The sequence below is a fragment of the Elephantulus edwardii genome, unplaced genomic scaffold (genome assembly GCF_000299155.1).
Source record: "Elephantulus edwardii isolate Elephantulus edwardi_28Jun2011 unplaced genomic scaffold, EleEdw1.0 scaffold00004, whole genome shotgun sequence".
In the NCBI taxonomy this organism is placed as follows: domain Eukaryota; kingdom Metazoa; phylum Chordata; class Mammalia; order Macroscelidea; family Macroscelididae; genus Elephantulus; species Elephantulus edwardii.
Genome location: NW_006399754.1, coordinates 36,062,029 through 36,078,327, shown reverse-complemented (window position 1 = coordinate 36,078,327; position 16,299 = coordinate 36,062,029). Strand labels below are relative to the sequence as shown.

At 47.7% G+C, this 16,299-nt stretch overlaps 1 protein-coding gene across 3 annotated transcripts in view; it reads right to left on the bottom strand.

Moving 5' to 3' along the window:
* The window catches only part of PDS5B (PDS5, regulator of cohesion maintenance, homolog B (S. cerevisiae)), a 121,325-nt gene that overhangs the window by 69,456 nt on the left and 35,570 nt on the right, over positions 1-16,299 (bottom strand). For all 3 annotated transcript variants that reach the window (XM_006879584.1, XM_006879582.1, XM_006879583.1), the window contains exons 9-13: positions 10,750-10,844; positions 8,021-8,166; positions 4,991-5,142; positions 2,420-2,533; positions 425-506 (exon numbers count right to left, since the gene is read on the bottom strand). In XM_006879584.1, the coding sequence (XP_006879646.1) occupies positions 425-506; positions 2,420-2,533; positions 4,991-5,142; positions 8,021-8,166; positions 10,750-10,844 (589 nt within the window). The remainder of the gene's footprint in view (positions 1-424; positions 507-2,419; positions 2,534-4,990; positions 5,143-8,020; positions 8,167-10,749; positions 10,845-16,299) is intronic.

Here is a 16,299-nt window from a genome sequence, read left to right as displayed (position 1 = left end):
ATAGAGTTATTTAACTTTAGTTACATGACTACTCAAATTTCCTAAAAGCACAAAAAATTCTAAACTGACAGCATCTAACAGTGAATGCTAAGACAGTGTCGTTTTAATCTACTTTCTATGTGTTTAGTAATGCTGTTCCAGTTTATATAACATTTCTATTTTTGCATTTCAAAAGCTATTAAAAAACGACCCCATCTTAATTTTCTGTGTATAGAAGAAACACATTCCCCCTCTACTGGACATCATCTTCACAAATACAGAAAAGCAGCTCCCTTATCTGTGTCCGTCCCAAGCTCGGGCCACAGGCTTACACTGTTTGACACTAAACTTATTAGCACACAGGCACAATGGTAATTATTAGAGAAGTACATCCACGCATGTGTATAAAAGGGAACCGCAAAGAAATAACCAAAATGTAACTTACTTTAGGTTGCTTAATTAAATCCAGCAAATCCTTTACTTGATGTCGGAGCAGATTTTGACACTTCCACATTTCATTTAATGCTCTAGAAGACACAAACAGATACATTTACATGATAGAAGGTGTGGAAAGCATTCTAGAATATTCTATGTTCTACCTACTGAAAACCTTAATTACAAAAGGAGAGGCCAGAGAGAAGACACAAACAGATACATTTACATGATAGAAGGTGTGGAAAGCATTCTAGAATATTCTATGTTCTACCTACTGAAAACCTTAATTACAAAAGGAGAGGCCAGAGAGAAGGGGAAATGCACAGGGCTGAGCAGACCCTGCGGTGCAGGGAGTCAGCTCTGCAGGAACAACCTCCTGAAGAAAGTCCTGGTGAGGCAGTGGCAGGAACTGAAAGGTGGGCAGTTCGAATCCACTGGCTGCTCTGCTAGAGAAGACACAGCAGTCTGCTCCCACAGAGGTGACTCCCTCAGAACTTCCAGGCTGTGTGTCTCCTTCTAACAGGATGGCCGCGGGCCACAGACAGCTCTGGCAGGAGGTCAGTGTTTTTTAGCATCTGGAGTGGGAAGAGAATGGCTCTTTGCCCACGTCTAGCTGGGTTCCCCCCGGCTCTGGTTTTCCTGACTGTGAAGCTGACCTGTTGAACTCAGTGCTCTGTGGACTTGCACTTGGAGCAGGCCCAGGGCAGGCTTTCCTGTGGAGGGCTGGGGAGGAAAGGTCTTCCATTCACCAGGCCTTGCTGCTCTCTACTGCAGTGACTGAAGCGGCCACTACGTACAACAGCGACCACCGGACCCACTGTGTGCAGCAGGCAGGTGTCAACGAGTATGTGTTTCTGCACTCTAGAACCTTCTCTCAGTGTTTCTATAGAAGAGAACAGCACACAGAACGGTCTCCACAGGACAAAAACGCCGTCCTAGTCCCAGCGAGCAGAGCTGAGATGACCTGGCCAGCAGCCCTCCACCTCCAGCACTGGCATCAGGCGCATCAGGCAGGCTGGACTTCCGAGAGTGGGCTTCCCCAGGACAATGCACCGCTAAGTGCCGCATCCCTAACCCAGGATGACACAGCTAGACCAACGATACCTCTTTCGTGGCCAAAGGGAGGCTTCTCTACCCAAGGTTACGCATGCCAAGATGCATTTTTTTTAATTTGAAATTTTTTAATCTTAATTGTGATTTTAATGAATGTTCACAGAAAAGCTGGATTTTCATTCATTGTTGCACATTTTACCACCTCTCCTTCCCTCTCCCTTCTCCCCAGCTCACTTTTTCTTATTATGCTAGTTTATTTACAAAATCCTAATATACTTTCTCGTAGCAGTTCCTCTCTACCAGCCAACCCACTAAACTGTGTGAATGCGCAGCAACCCTCATAAAAACGTGAAGCTGGGGTAAGGGGCTACGGCACAAGGGGACCCACAGACTTTGAGCACAAGTCACGCAGGGCCAAGCGAGCATACAAAAAAGCGATAATGACCCTTTCTAAGGCTGTCCACAAAAAAGCAAAAGAAGAGCAAGTGTGTCAACATTTATTAAAAACCCACAAGGTAAAAATCGGAAATGAAAAAATTAAAACCTTCTAAAAGACTCCATGTTGGCTACCTCTATCCACAGCTTACACAAACGGATAGTAAGTTCATGCTGGTGTCAGTAAAGAAGGGGCCCACGTTATTCTTTTCTAACCCAGTAAATGAGTAACACTGGCAGCTCGAGGGTTAAGTCCTTGGCTGCTAACCAAAAGGTCAGAGGTTTGAACCCATCCAGAGGCTCACCAGGAGAAGTAGCCTGGGGTTAGGCCCCCGTACCGATGGCGGCCCAGGGAACACTGAGGCAGCCCACTGGGGGCCAGAATCGACTCAGCAGTGCCCCTCACCACCTCCAAACACTGCTCACTAGACGACAGCAAGGGCTCTGCCACGTACTGCAAGCTTCTGAACACACGCAGACAATGCAAGGTGAAGAAAGTTGTGATATCTGCACCTACTTGACAGCATTTACGTCCAGAGTGGCGTACAGGTAATACAAGCATTTCATGCGCTCTGTCGTCTCCAGGTTGTGGGGAACCATGTACTGAGCAAAGATGCGTTCCACGAGCAACCTGCAAAAGAGCACAGGCCCGTCACGGCTGCTGACTGTGCCGGCACCGTGAGGCTCACTACCCGTGCGCGCAGTCCCGGGCACTCAGCAAAGGCGGCCTTGCGTTCCTGGGGGAAGAGGCTGCTGTGCAGGGAACACCTTCTCTCTGCAAGAGAGACAGGCCAACACAGGTTTCAAAGGCACATCCTGGGAAGTCCTGCGTCTCCCTCCGGGTAGGAGAGCCGCAGCTAACACAAAGGCTACGCTTCGCTGGCCGGAATCCACGCGGGGCTCCGAGGGAGGGGAGGCAGTCTCCCCAGTTTCTTGCACGGCCTCCGAAGCCGACTGAGGCCCACTGGGAGCCCGTGGCAGGGAGCGAGCATGACTGAGGCACAGCAGATCAAGCCCAGGCCACCACCATCGCATCACCCCACGCCCGTGCCCACCACAGACGCCCCCCGCGGCCCACAGACCGCAGCGCTGTCTCCCGAGGGGCAGGCGGTGCATTCAAACGGACAGGCCCAGCTTACAAACTATACCAGGATCCCTCCAAGGTCCAAAACGCTACCCTTCTTAAATTAGAAACCACCAAAATGTAAAGCCTATTTTGAGGTGAGGGAAGATTCTTACTGTCCATAGACTCATCATGAAAAAAAAATCTGGTTAAAAACACAAATAGGAATCACTCATGACAAAGGGGCTAAACACTTAGCTTCCAACCAAAAGTTGGGTGGTTCAAACCCACCTGTAGTACTGCAGGGCAAAGACAAGGCCACCTCTCAGAAAGATGTAGACCCGTGGACACCCTGTGAGTCAAAGTGACGCCCCAGCCATAAGCTGGGGTCCTGTTTTTTCATAAAGAGAAATACGCTCATTATTTCCATTCTGGCTCTCCCATAAATTGCTTTCTTGGCTCCTTATATTCTTATCTTCACTTTAAAGTAATTGTCATTGACCCTTCGGCCGTCTGTAGGTGTGTTTTGAGCCATCAGCTGGGTTAAGGCCCCACCAGGATGTGGAGCCTGTCTAAGTGCCCAGCCACGCTCTGCTGGGGATTATTACACCGCACAGTCCACTCTCTCACACAGCAGACGGAATCTGGAGATTACGCCCCTAAGGACTTCAGGATACAATCACCAGAGCGCTGCTGCCGTAACGTCGACATGTCATAATATCATAACGCTATGATGTACAATCACAAGGACAGCAGACCTGCACCCTGCCCTACCCTGTCCCAGCCTCATCATCTGTGACATGCCTGAGCCCACGGTTACGGTCAGTGAAACGCTTGAGCCTCCTGCTACAACCAAAATGGAAATGAGAACACTGGAGTCGTGAAAAGCACCCAAGTCCACTGGATCTGCGAACAGGTTGTTGGATGGGGATCTAACTGCTGTGTGAATTGTCAACATAGTCTTTATTATTTGTAAGTTAAAAAGAAGTACTATAGAATCATAACAAATTTCTATGCTCTAATACTATACCATCAAAAATTTCAAAAATATTCATAACTAAGTTTCTTAGCTAACTTTAACCAAGATATTTAGTTTTTAGTTCTGTAGGTCTTGAAATCATAGTACAACCTGCTGGCTCTTCATTTTCTCAGCCTGAACCACTACATAAAATATCACTCGCGTCCCACTCACAATTTGGCAGGAGATATAGTGGTGTCATGACTAAGGTTTTCAGCTGCTAACCAAAGAGGTTGACAGTTCAAATCCACACGGTGCTCTATAGGATGAAGATGATGCCATCTGCGTCCATACAGACGTCCAGCCTTGCCAGCACTAGGACACAGGTTCACACTGTGCTACAGGGCAGCTCTGGGAGTCTAGTGGGTAAGGAACTGCACTGCCAGCCCAAACACAGGCAGTTTGAATCCTCCAGCAGCTCCTTGAGAAAAAAAAATAGCCGATCTCCTCGAGTGTGATTTACAGCCCCTGAAAGCCCGCTGGCAGGGTTACTATAAGGATGAAGTCACAATCTGCCTAATCAACTCTTAAGAATTAAAATATATGTAAATTAAAACCATGGCCTACAATGTAAAACTACAGAGATTGTATTCAGAAAACACTTTTATATACAAATTCATAAATTTTATATAAATTTATGTGCTGTTATTTTTTTCTCCTTGAAAATGTAGCGAGAAATGTGTTGAAAACAACTGCCTATAATCTATACGGCTTACCTTTAAATAAGTTAAAAGATGGTTTTAAGAAGATTAACAATGGAAAAAAACCCAAAACTAACAAAAGCCCATCACAATCAAGGCTGACTTGAACAGTCAGCCACTTTCTGTTCTGAAACGGGCCTGTAGAAAACACAGTGCCATCCCCAGCGTGCAATGCAGAGGGCTAGAACTACTTCAAATGTGACCTTCACACACCGTCCTTCCTGGGAGAGTTAGTGACAGCCCACAGGTGCACAGTACGGGGCCACCCACACCCTGATCCTTTTGTGTGAAGTGCCCAGGACTCACCTGTCGTCAATACTGTTCTGGTAATAGATATGCAGCAGCTTGTCCTTGACCCAGGAGATCTGCTTGGCTGCATCCTTCCCAGCTGCTGACTGCAAAGCATACTTCTTGTAAATCTGGGCAAGTCCCATCATAGCCTCTTTGCGGACCCTCCACTAAAAAAGAAACACAGACAGCATAGAAACAAGATTGCTTCCACAAGAGAAGGCTTGAGCTTCTAGTGGGAAGAAGCTGCGCTGCAATTCCAAAGGTACACAGTTCAAACCACCTGCTGCTCCACAGGAGAGGGCTGGGCAGTCAATCTCTTCCCACGCGATTATCGGCCTCTGAAAACCCACTGGAGGGTCAGCTATAGTTCAGTCCCAGCACGACAGGAAGCAACTAATGAGTCTTGTTACTCAGCTCTTCATTGTACTTTGCTTTTGACTGACCCCTTCCTTCAGGTCTCAGACTAAGAACATAAACGCACAATCACTGTTTTTCTAGAAGAGCAGAGCCACTCTGGTGGCTGGTATCAGGCCTGAGGTACTAGGCCGCTGACCTGGGAGCACCTGTCGGGTCAGAACCAGCTGGGTGGCAACAGCTTGCTTCAGATTTTTCAATCTTAATGATCTACAAAGTACAGCAGATGTACATGTATGAAGACTTCCAACACTGTGATATGTTAAAGCTATCACCTGACCGTAACATGATAATAGGGTCCATTCCTGTCTCCACAACATCACCCATAATGCCTGGTTCTTAGAAAGCAACAACAGGGTTCAGGATAAACTGTCTTGTGATATTTAAAAGTCACAACAACAAGAGTTTACCAGGCTTAGCCGTCACACCAGCACCCCGTCAGGTGACTCCTGCTGGTCCTGCGGCCCCTCCCTCACACGAGGCTTCGCTCACTAATTACAGGAGACCACACTCAGACCTTTGCCCCTTCGCCTGTACTGAAACCAAAGACTTCTACAAATTGGACTCGGAAACTAAGAATTCATTTGTTGGTGAAAGCTTCTCGCTAATCCGCGACGCTGCCTCTAGCTCTCATTTTCCAAATGGCTGCGTTAAAGAGAATTAAAACAGAGCATCTTCTGATACCACCATGTTCTTTTCCTGGTGCTCAGTTTTGATATAAATGAGATTATCACCTCACAATGAGCACAAGATGATGATAAAAAATATACAGGAATTAAAATGCCAACAATCCACAATGAACTTAGCTCATATTCTCAGCCGATAGCTGACCACTCGGGTGGTCGTTACCTTTTGCACGATGCAAATCCTCCTTCTGTATGCGTCATTCCATAGCTTAATACTCTGACACACATTCACCTGATGGACTAAGTCAGTTCCCTGGACACCCACAGAGCCAGAGGTGAGGGGGACTGTGAACTCGTCCCGTCCCGGCCCCGCCAAGCCTGCATTATCAGAGGATCGGCGGTGGAGACGGGCCCTGCACCTGTACGCGGGGGTACAGACACAATCGTCAAGGCGACTCGCAGCCCAGTGTCCCTCAGGACGAAACCCGTCACGGAGCTTCGGAGGCGACAGCTCTGACGGAGCAGAGTGCTTCATCTCCTGATGACCGGCTGGAGGTCCCGAATGCTGACCCTTTGTTAGAAGCACAGTGCTTATGAACCCCCAAGCTGCCAGGGCCCTTCCACCAACCTGAGGAACAAGGCTTTCAGCAGCTTAGTCAGAACACCCCAGTCCCCTTCTCTTTGCAGATCACGCCCTAACCTGGACTCCTAGGACGCTGACGTTTGCCCCAAATCACTCTGCTGGCAGAGGCCATGCCGTGAAGCAAGAGTCCTCATGCTTCTAGGCGTTAAGCACTGCACGGTGCCAACCGTCTGACCCCACCAGTGGCTCTAATGCAGACAAATGTGAGAGTCTGCTCCCAAAGGATTTACAACCTGGAGACCGTGTGGGGCTACCTCTGGCTTGCCTTGAAGGTCAGGGTGGGGGAACGGGGGACCATGGACATCCACAGCATTGTCTCCTTAGTGCCTGTGAGCCCCGGCACCACAGACACACAAGAGACGTGGGTCTCAGGGGGAGTGGCTCACCAGTGCAGAGAGCAAGCCAGCGATGGCAGCCATGGGCCCGAGCCCACGTGAGCCCAGCCCCTACAGGGGAGGCAAGGAGGACACCAGCGGCCTGAGGGTCAGGTGGGCACAGTCCAGCCGCCTGCCTCAGCCCTGCCAGCAGAGCCACCTTGTCTTCAAGGACAAAGAGAACTAATGGCAGCCAGCCCAGCACAAAGCATCACTTCAGTAATGCAATTTTAAAAGTGTTTTCCTTAAAAACATGAAGGGTGAAGGGAGGGTTAAACGTTTTTTCAAATCAAGATTTTTTTTTTTTAAAAAAAAAGGTCTTTTGCATTCAAACCTCAATATTTTCAAATTCTATCAATCCTCAAACAATAAAGGGAGTCACATACATTTTCGGTTTCCTAGTGTATCTGGGAAGTGTTCTGCATGACGCAGCTCTCAGCAGTTTAGATGTGTGTGTGTATGTTTATCGTCTGCTGTTATGGGTCCAGGGCTTGTCTGCCAGACACTGTGCTGAAGCAGAACGCCCAGATTCAGACAGACCAGGAGGAAGAATTCGCCACCCACTTCTGAAACAGCTGATCTCTGAAAACCTGATGAATGAAAGAGCATGGTCAGATACAGCCTGGAGGCTGAGCCCTCACGCTGGCACTATGGAATGGGGTCAGCTGTGTCAGAGATGGTGCCACTGGCTCAGGACAGGGGAAGGTAAGGTTCAGAATCAATGTGAGTAGCGTCACCAAGAGTCATAATTGACTCAACGGCACGACAACAACTACATAGTCTACTGCGAAGAAATTCATCACATTGTGAGAATGTCCAAAATGGGACAGACAGACATGAGTGAGCACATGCTGGCGGGAGCCCGGCACAGAGCCAGGCCTGCTTGACCCAGGGCTTCGATCTGGACAAACGCCCCCAGATACGCGAGGACAGCAGGGGATGGCGCACTGCACTGAGCACCCAGCAAATGTCCCACGCACGCACTCACCCGCTTGTCCAACGTTCTCTCCCTCACAAAATTCAGCAAGTGGTCATTGACCAGCAGGATGTCCTTCTTGGCCGCTGTGACTATCGACACGATCACATCATGGCGGATGGCTTCCTCAGGGTCATGGGAGCGCACCTTAAGGTACTCTGAAAGAGAGGGTGTCCTCCATTAAGAATGTGGACGTTAACCAGTCACATTTGGAAAGACTGTGCAGGCACCATCTTTATTTTGTCTGTAAAGGTGGACACACCAGAAGCTACACAAGGGATGTCACACAGCTTCCTCAGGAAAGCGACAGCTGCAGGTGGTGTGACAGACTCAAATGAGGACCCACATGTGATGGAGAATACAGACACCATTCCACAAAGAGCCGTCAACTATGCGAAGGGGGGGGAGGTGAAAGAAAAGAAAGTGGAGAAGTGAGGGAGAGGATGGCAGGGACAGGAAAGGTGACAATGGGGGTCAAGGAGGAAGGGAAGACAGCAGAGAGAGAGAGGCAAGGGAGAGCGCCCCACATCCAGGATGCTGGTAGCCAGCCTCGACTCCGAGGTAAAGGGCCCCGCATCCAGGACACTGGCGGCCAGCCACGAGGTCCAAGGGATGGATGAGGACAAGGACAGGAAGACAGGCTCCAGGCGGAGCACAGGCTCCTGAGGAGACTCCTGGAGAAAGCGTAAACCACCTGCTGTGACTACCGCCCTGACAGGAACTCGGAGTCCTGGGGTGCCGGGAGGGATGATCTGCTAGCTGAGAGGTCGGGGGCTCAAGTCTACCAGCGGCTCCACGGGACAAAGATGAGACAGTCTCCTGTGATAAGGACAGTCTGGGAACACTGGGAGGCTCCCCTCCGTCCTCTGGGGCCACCGTGCAGACAGTGAGTAAGTGACATGAGTCTATTACAATAAAATTCATCATATTGGAGAATATCCAAAATGGGACATACAGACACAGAGTGAGCACATGCTTTAGAGAGACTGGCACCAAGCCAGGCCTGCTTGACTCAGGGCTTCGACCTGGACAAACACCCCCAGATGCGAGAGGACAGCAGGGGAGGGTGCACTGCACTGAGAACCCAGCAACTGCCCCCCACGCACACACCCCAAGCAAGCAAATGTGGCAGCGTTCCTGTCAAAGATGATTGTGAAAAGCACCTAAAGAGAGTCTCGTGGGGGATTTCGTCAGGGGACCGTGGGGAGACTGAATTAAGATCCAAGAGTGAGAAAAACCACACAACGACAAAGCAGTGAGAGTAGACTAAAATGTGAAAGTGAAAAATGTGAAAAGAAAAAGGCTAAATACTGAGGAAAGCAACGCAGTGGAATTGGGGCAAGGGGTCTAGAGTGGCTGGTCCCCTAGAACAAAGCCAATCACTTAGATGAGACTTGGCAAAGCACACACAGGAGAGGCCGGAAAACAGCACACGTCCATGACTGTGGGAGGAAGGGCGAAAAGAAAGCCAATGACCAGCAGCTGGGGAGAGAGGAAGAGCAGCCGAGGACAGACGACAAGACGCGGAATAAGGCAGGAATGTCCACGGGTGCCTAGTGCCACAGTCACCTCCGACACACAAGCGACCTGGGCACAGAGGGAAACCCGGTCAGGTCTGACGTACAGGAGCAGCTCGTGTAAGCAGGATGGGCCTGACACACAGGAGTGGCCGATGTACGGATGGAAACCCGGTCAGGCCTGACACACACGAGTGGCCGATGGACGGATGGAAACCTGGCCAGGCCTGACACACAGGAGTGGCCGATGGACGGATGGAAACCCGGTCAGGCCTGACACACACGAGTGGCCCAGGCACAGCTGGAGACCCGGTCACACCTGTGTGTCCTCACAATTTCTTGCCCTATTGGCCCAAAGCTGCAGCTTCTGTGTCAGCCCACTTCTCTGAGGGTCTGAATCTTCCGCTGACGCTCAATGCTCCCAAGCATGCTGTCCTTCTCCAGAAGCCTGGCTCCTCCTGACAGCACACTCACATGAGAAGGCAGCTCATCACGCAGCAGAACACGCTCACCACGTCACGGCACTCAAATGGTACTGTCTCAATACAATCTGAAAGCACATGACAAGACTGAAGCACACACAAGCATCTGTGGCTTGGTTGTGACACCAACAAGACACAACCACTCAGGCTGAAAGGCCACAGCTCTGGCTACACTGGGAAGGAGCAGTCTGTGAAGCACTTCAACTGGATCTGCTACTGCCTCTTCTGATCGTGGAGGCAAATAGAGAAAACGTTAACATTTGTGGGAACACAGGATCTGCTGTCACCATTGTCTCTAGGACCTAAAGGCTCAGCAACAGTCCAAGAGGTGCTATCCTCACGACTACAGGGACTTCTGCTTCCACCAGTGTTAGAAAGCTCATCTCCACGAACTTGACCAAGAGCCTTTCTGTTCATCACTGACATTACTTAAATGCCCAAAGTGTGAAACAGGTTCAAGTCTGATCACTGGCTCACAGTCAAGACCTATTCAAATCCCAGAGCGCCTGAGACCTCCGAGAATTGCCCATGAACTAGGAAATGCACACGGAGTTCACAGAGGGGTGTTAAGTCCAAGGAAACAGCAGGCTGTACCAACTGTAGCTCCTAGGAATAACTGTGACGGCGTGAACTTCAGCTCCACAGTTCACACCTCACAACGAGGGCAGGCGGAGGGGGGTCCCCGATTCAACCCCAGGAAGGCACCTCCGGCAGCAGCATCGCACTAACATACATACAGTACCTGTGAGGTCCTTTGCCAAGTCGGGATGGTTCATGAGGCTGTGGCTGGCAAACTTCACACACTCCAGGCGGATTGGGACATGGATGTCATTAAACCTGACAAAACAGTAAGGGACAAAAGGATACTTTTTAAAAAACTAGGAGTTTGATCGGTAGCTCATTTATTTGTATTTCACTAAAAAGAGAGTTTACATAGTGAATCAAAGCAGAGCCAGGTCAACTGAACCAAGTGCACGGTGGTTACACTGGTGAATAGCTATTGGCTACACTGTAGAGGTGGTAATACTCTAAAAAAGAACCAGCCCAACTCTGCTGAGAAACATATTTCAACCCACTCCATCAGGATCAATGCCTTCCACTGGGTCTCCGGGACTCTAAGGCTTAAAGCCAAACCGCTTCATCTTTTTTCCAAGGACTCGAACTACCAACTTTTCAGTTACCAACAGAACAATCTACTATGCGGCCAGCGCTCCTTAAGAATATTCTGACATCGCTAGACCTAAGATGTCCTTTGTGATAACTAAGAATTTTAAGTATCTTTTAAAAATGTTTAAACAATACAGACACAGTTCAAATACAAGGATCCATGGAACAAATATACAGAGTCCCTGGGTGATACAAACGCTTAGCACACTTGCTGTTAACTGGAAGCAGAAGGTTTGCATCTATCCAGGGACACCCGGAACAAAGGACTGGCAAACTTCTGTGAAGAACCAGCCCCTGCCAGCCCTGTGGAGCACAGATCTCCTGTGCCAGGCGTGGGGCAGCCTCAGTCAGCGTGGACTCAACTACTGGTACAGCACATACAAGTGGACGTATCTGGTGCTGGTGTGCGGCTTGCGTGGCTGTCCAAAGGCTCCCAGGAAAAGCTGTGTAAGCCCACGTGGCATAAAGACACAAAGCAAGACCACTCCCAGGCACGGAGACCCCACGAACAGCTTCCCAAAGCCTACACAAGCCCAGGACTGGCACACGTGCTCAAAGACACAGCTCAAGGGACGGTGCCATCGCCGCACTGCCTCTGAAGGGCCCCGAGCAAAACCCACACTGGTCACCTTCCTAACAAAAAAAAAAATGTCTTGGAATTCTTTCAATCAGCAAGAACAGGTGCAAATGTAGGTGGGTTTTTTAAATTATTATTTTTAGTAAACATTTACAAAGACTTTGGATTTCCAGTCATTCCTTGTTGCATTTTTCTCCCTGCCCACCCCTCCCCCCCCAGTTTGTTCTTCTCTTTGAAAAGCAAAATTCTTTCACTGTTATACAAACCCCCCTTCTCCCCAGTCCACTCCACTGCGCAGCCTTCATTCTGGACTCTTGTAATGACAACAATATTTAATCATATTTCCCTTTTAAACAGTTCTCTCCCTTATCTGTTTCAATGCAGTATATGTAATTTATCCCATCTTTCTCAGTCTCCCCCCCAACCCCTATGTCAGTCCTGTTTAACAACCGTGGCCCTGTGCAGTATTTGTCCTTTTGTGACTGAGATATTTCACTCAGCATCATGTCCTCCAGGGTCACCCATTTTGAATAATATTTCTTGAGTTCCTTGTTTTTCAATGCAGCGTAGTATTCCACTGTGTGAATATACCACAGCTTCTCTATCCATTCATTTGCTGATGGGCACTTAGGTTGTTTCCAACTCTTGGCTGTTGTGAACAAAGATGCGATAAACATGGGTGTGCATGTAACTGCTTGGGTGGCAGTTATGGTTTCCTAAAGGTGAATTTCCAGTAGTGGAAGTTCTGAGTCAAATGGTAATTCTACTGGCAACTTCTGAGAAAGCCATACAGCCTTCCATAGTGGCTGCACCATTTTACACTGCCACCGACAGTAAATAAAGGTGCCCGTTTCTCCACAATCTCACCAGCATTTGTTGTTTGCTGTTCTGTTAAATTTTGCTATTCTTACTAGGGCGAGATGGTATTTCATAGTTGTTTTGATTTGCATCTCTCTTAGAGCTAGGGATTTTGAACATAGTTCTTCATGTGTTTATTCACCATCTGAATGTCTTCTCTGGTCAAGTGTCTGTTCATATCCTGTGCCCATTTTTCAACTGGGTTATTTACCTTTATCTTGTAGTGGTAGGTGTTTATTTAAAATGGGAGAAGGAAAACTTTTAGAAGGTGAGGTAACTACATAGTTCCAGAATGTACAAGTTTCACAGTGCATCTGAAAAGAAAAATTTATCTCAATATAGTCTTCATTTAAAATAGGGTATTCAAAAACTATCGCAAATCTTGTATAATGTATCATGGCTGTATTAGCTGACTCAAAATCATGTGCAAATACAGTAACTCTAATCCAGTTCGATGAAGGAGCCCGAGACACGCAGTGCACTGTGCAACGAGGGCGCTGTGACAGAGCGGAAGTTGCCTCCCACACGGCGTCACCAGGATCGGATCACAGCCTCAGAGGTCCCGCATGGCATTGGCCTAACTGGATCACAGCCTGGAAGTCCCGCACGGTTTTGCCAGTATGAGAACTGTGTCCACGGAGGGCAGTGGGGGTTACCTGGTTAGCCGTTACATCCCTTATATTTTAAAAAGAAAGCTTGATTTTTTATTATATTTGTAAAAATACTTCTTAGGGGAGCTCTGGTGGCCTAGTGGCAAGGAGCTGCAACTACAATCCCAGAGGCACACGGTTTGAATCCACCAGATGCTCTGCCGGGGAAGGAGGGACAATCTCCTCCTGTACCAGTCAGATCTGATTTGACGGTACACTCACAGAAAAATTAAAAAAAAAAAAAAATTAAGAAAAAATACTTCTTTAAGAAAACTTTTAACTCTTTAAAGACTAACTATTATGACATTTGAAAATTAAAAATAAATGGTTAGGGTCAAATAGCCACTCGGAAATGTCAATGTTTCAAATCTTTTGAACTTTTTAAATGTACTACTGTCGTCCAGAAAATATTCTGCAAACACATCAACACACTTCCCCTGTACACGTGCAGCTTAGGAACCCTGAATACACTGAGCTCATTACATAATCAAAGGTCAACTTTTAAAAATGTTTCCTCTGCTGGTCACCAAGGACGCCAAAGGAGGGAGAGGGGAGAGAAAAGCAATAAAGAGAAAAAATCGGGAGAAGGGAAGTAAATGGTAAGGGGCGGATTCGACATTATAACTAAATAATACTAATTAATGCTGAAAAACAAAATGAGTGAATGAAACGAAAGTTTTGTACACTTACTCAAATAATTTTTCAAAAAAACCTGCTTTCTTTGTAAACCAGTAGTCAAATAGCAGGAGAGATCGGTCTCCTTTGTTTTTATCTTTCTCCTCATTTTGACTCCTTTGTCCTTTTTTTGGAGGACCTGCATTCGTGAACGTGTGCATGTCCATGAGTGCATGTGTGTACGTGTGCGTGTGTACATGCGTGTGTGCACACATGTGTGTGCTGTTGTTGGTCTTCCACAGCTCCACGTCTGCAGACAATACACTTTGCTGTCTAAAGTGAGTTAACACGCTCCTCCTGCACGTTTTTTGCACCTCCTGAGGTGTAATCCAGAGACCTGACCACACACAGGACTCTCCTCTATCCAGAACACAGCAGTCAGCCGGCCCCCAGGCAAAGCCACGAGTTTCCAGGCAGCAGTGGAGAATTTGACAGAATCCAGACTTCCTGTGGCCATAAGGCCTGGGTGTATCCTATAAACTACTCCCCTGACAGAATCTTCAAACCATAAACCAGAAATACTCCCTGAGGTCTTAAAGTAAGCAGCACTTCATCTTACTTAGAAAAAATACCTGACACGAGCATGAACCATCTTTTAAAACCTCAGAGGACAGAGAGATGGCAAGGGGGAGGAGTAAGTCAGATCGGCGGCAAGAACACATCAACTCAAACAACCCAAATAATGTCCCCACTGTCAGAGAACTGTCCTTGTACAAACTGCTGAACTGCTGTATATACTGCTGTGCAGATTCTCAGCAACAGAGACAACCACATGTTTTTACCTCATTTATTTAAATATGGGAAAATGAAAAGTCTATAACACTATTAGTTTATTTCTTCTTGTTATTGTTACATGCTGTCTAGTCATCTGCAAGTGACAGCGACCCTAGGTACACCAGTTCTAAAGCCTGCCCTGTCCTGAACCAGTCTTCCTGACTCCAACACACCTACCCCCATTACCCCAGTTATGTATCAATCCATCTCATCCAGGGTCTTCCTCTTCTGTTCTGTCCCTCCACCCTTCTAAATATGATGTCCTTCTCTAAGGGCCAGCCCCTACTGGCCACATGCCCAAGTATGGAAGACGGAGCTTCAAAATCCTGGTTTTTGCTAAGAAAGTTTATACACATTGTGTTTCACACTTTCCTTCATGCACACTGTTTCATACAATCATTTCCATTCAGTATGTTTTATAAAATTAATAAACACTGAATGCTCACATCACCCTGTCTTTCTAGATCCCTGATGGGTCTTCCCCACTTCGTTTACCCACCCCTCCTCTCCACCCACCAAACTGTGTGACCTGATGATTTTCCCCTCGCACTGAACTGGGAAACCGCGTAATTACACCAGCCACGTCTCTCAACACGGAGCAGACAGACAAGTCTTCAGATCTTCCTCCTCGTTCATGATTGGGGTGCACTGCTGGTTACGGGGTGACTGTGGGTGGGGAAGTCCTTCTGGCTGGGATCCTTGAGGAGCTTTTAGAGTTTCATAGGAAGAGATCCACTTAGAAATCCAAATGAATCTGACTTCTGGTAGAAAAGTATTGGTGCAAATACACACAGAAGACTGCAAATCATTTTAGGTTTGTGATTCTCTGAAGATGTGGAGGAGTCCAGGTTCCACAACCTGATTCAGTCTAAGATTCCGATTTCTCAACGATCTCCATACTCTGTTAGGATCCCCACAGTCCAATGCCTTCACATACTCAACACAACACACGTCAACGTTCTCTTCGTGGCCACCAGCAGCCCCCCTCCATCCTACCCCAGCACAAGGAGTGGGGTGAGAGCATTTAGACTTGGGCCTTGTTGTCTCAGGACGCACCACACAAAGGGGAAGGTCAGGACAAGGAAATGTCCGAGGAACGCCAGGACTTCGGACCTTCCTTCCTCCAGGACTCAGGGCAGGACCTGCCCCTAGAACTGAACCTTGAAATGCAGACTTCTAGGCTCTGAAAATCTAGGAGTACAACTAAGTGCTTTAAAGCCGTCCACTTGTGGAGTCTCCATTGTAACAATTAACTGAAACACCAGGTTTTATCAATTCCTTTAACGTGGAGAAACTGAAACGGTCAGGAACAAAATCAAGCAATCACTTATCATTCCTTCTTTGCGTACCTTTGATACCCTTTCCAAATCTAATTAAGCATACAAAAAAATTGTTTAAGCATACAAAACTTTATGATAGAATTGTAACTCACAACGATGTGCTTTCCACTGGCATTGACACGTTGCCGTTGCCGCAGCACATGCCCGTGCTTAGAAACACTTTTTTTCTATTTTCCCCTATGTATTACCGTCATTTGCGGTAATGTGTTAATCACTGCTTTGCAAGAAACCCTTTTAATTTCACAGCTGTG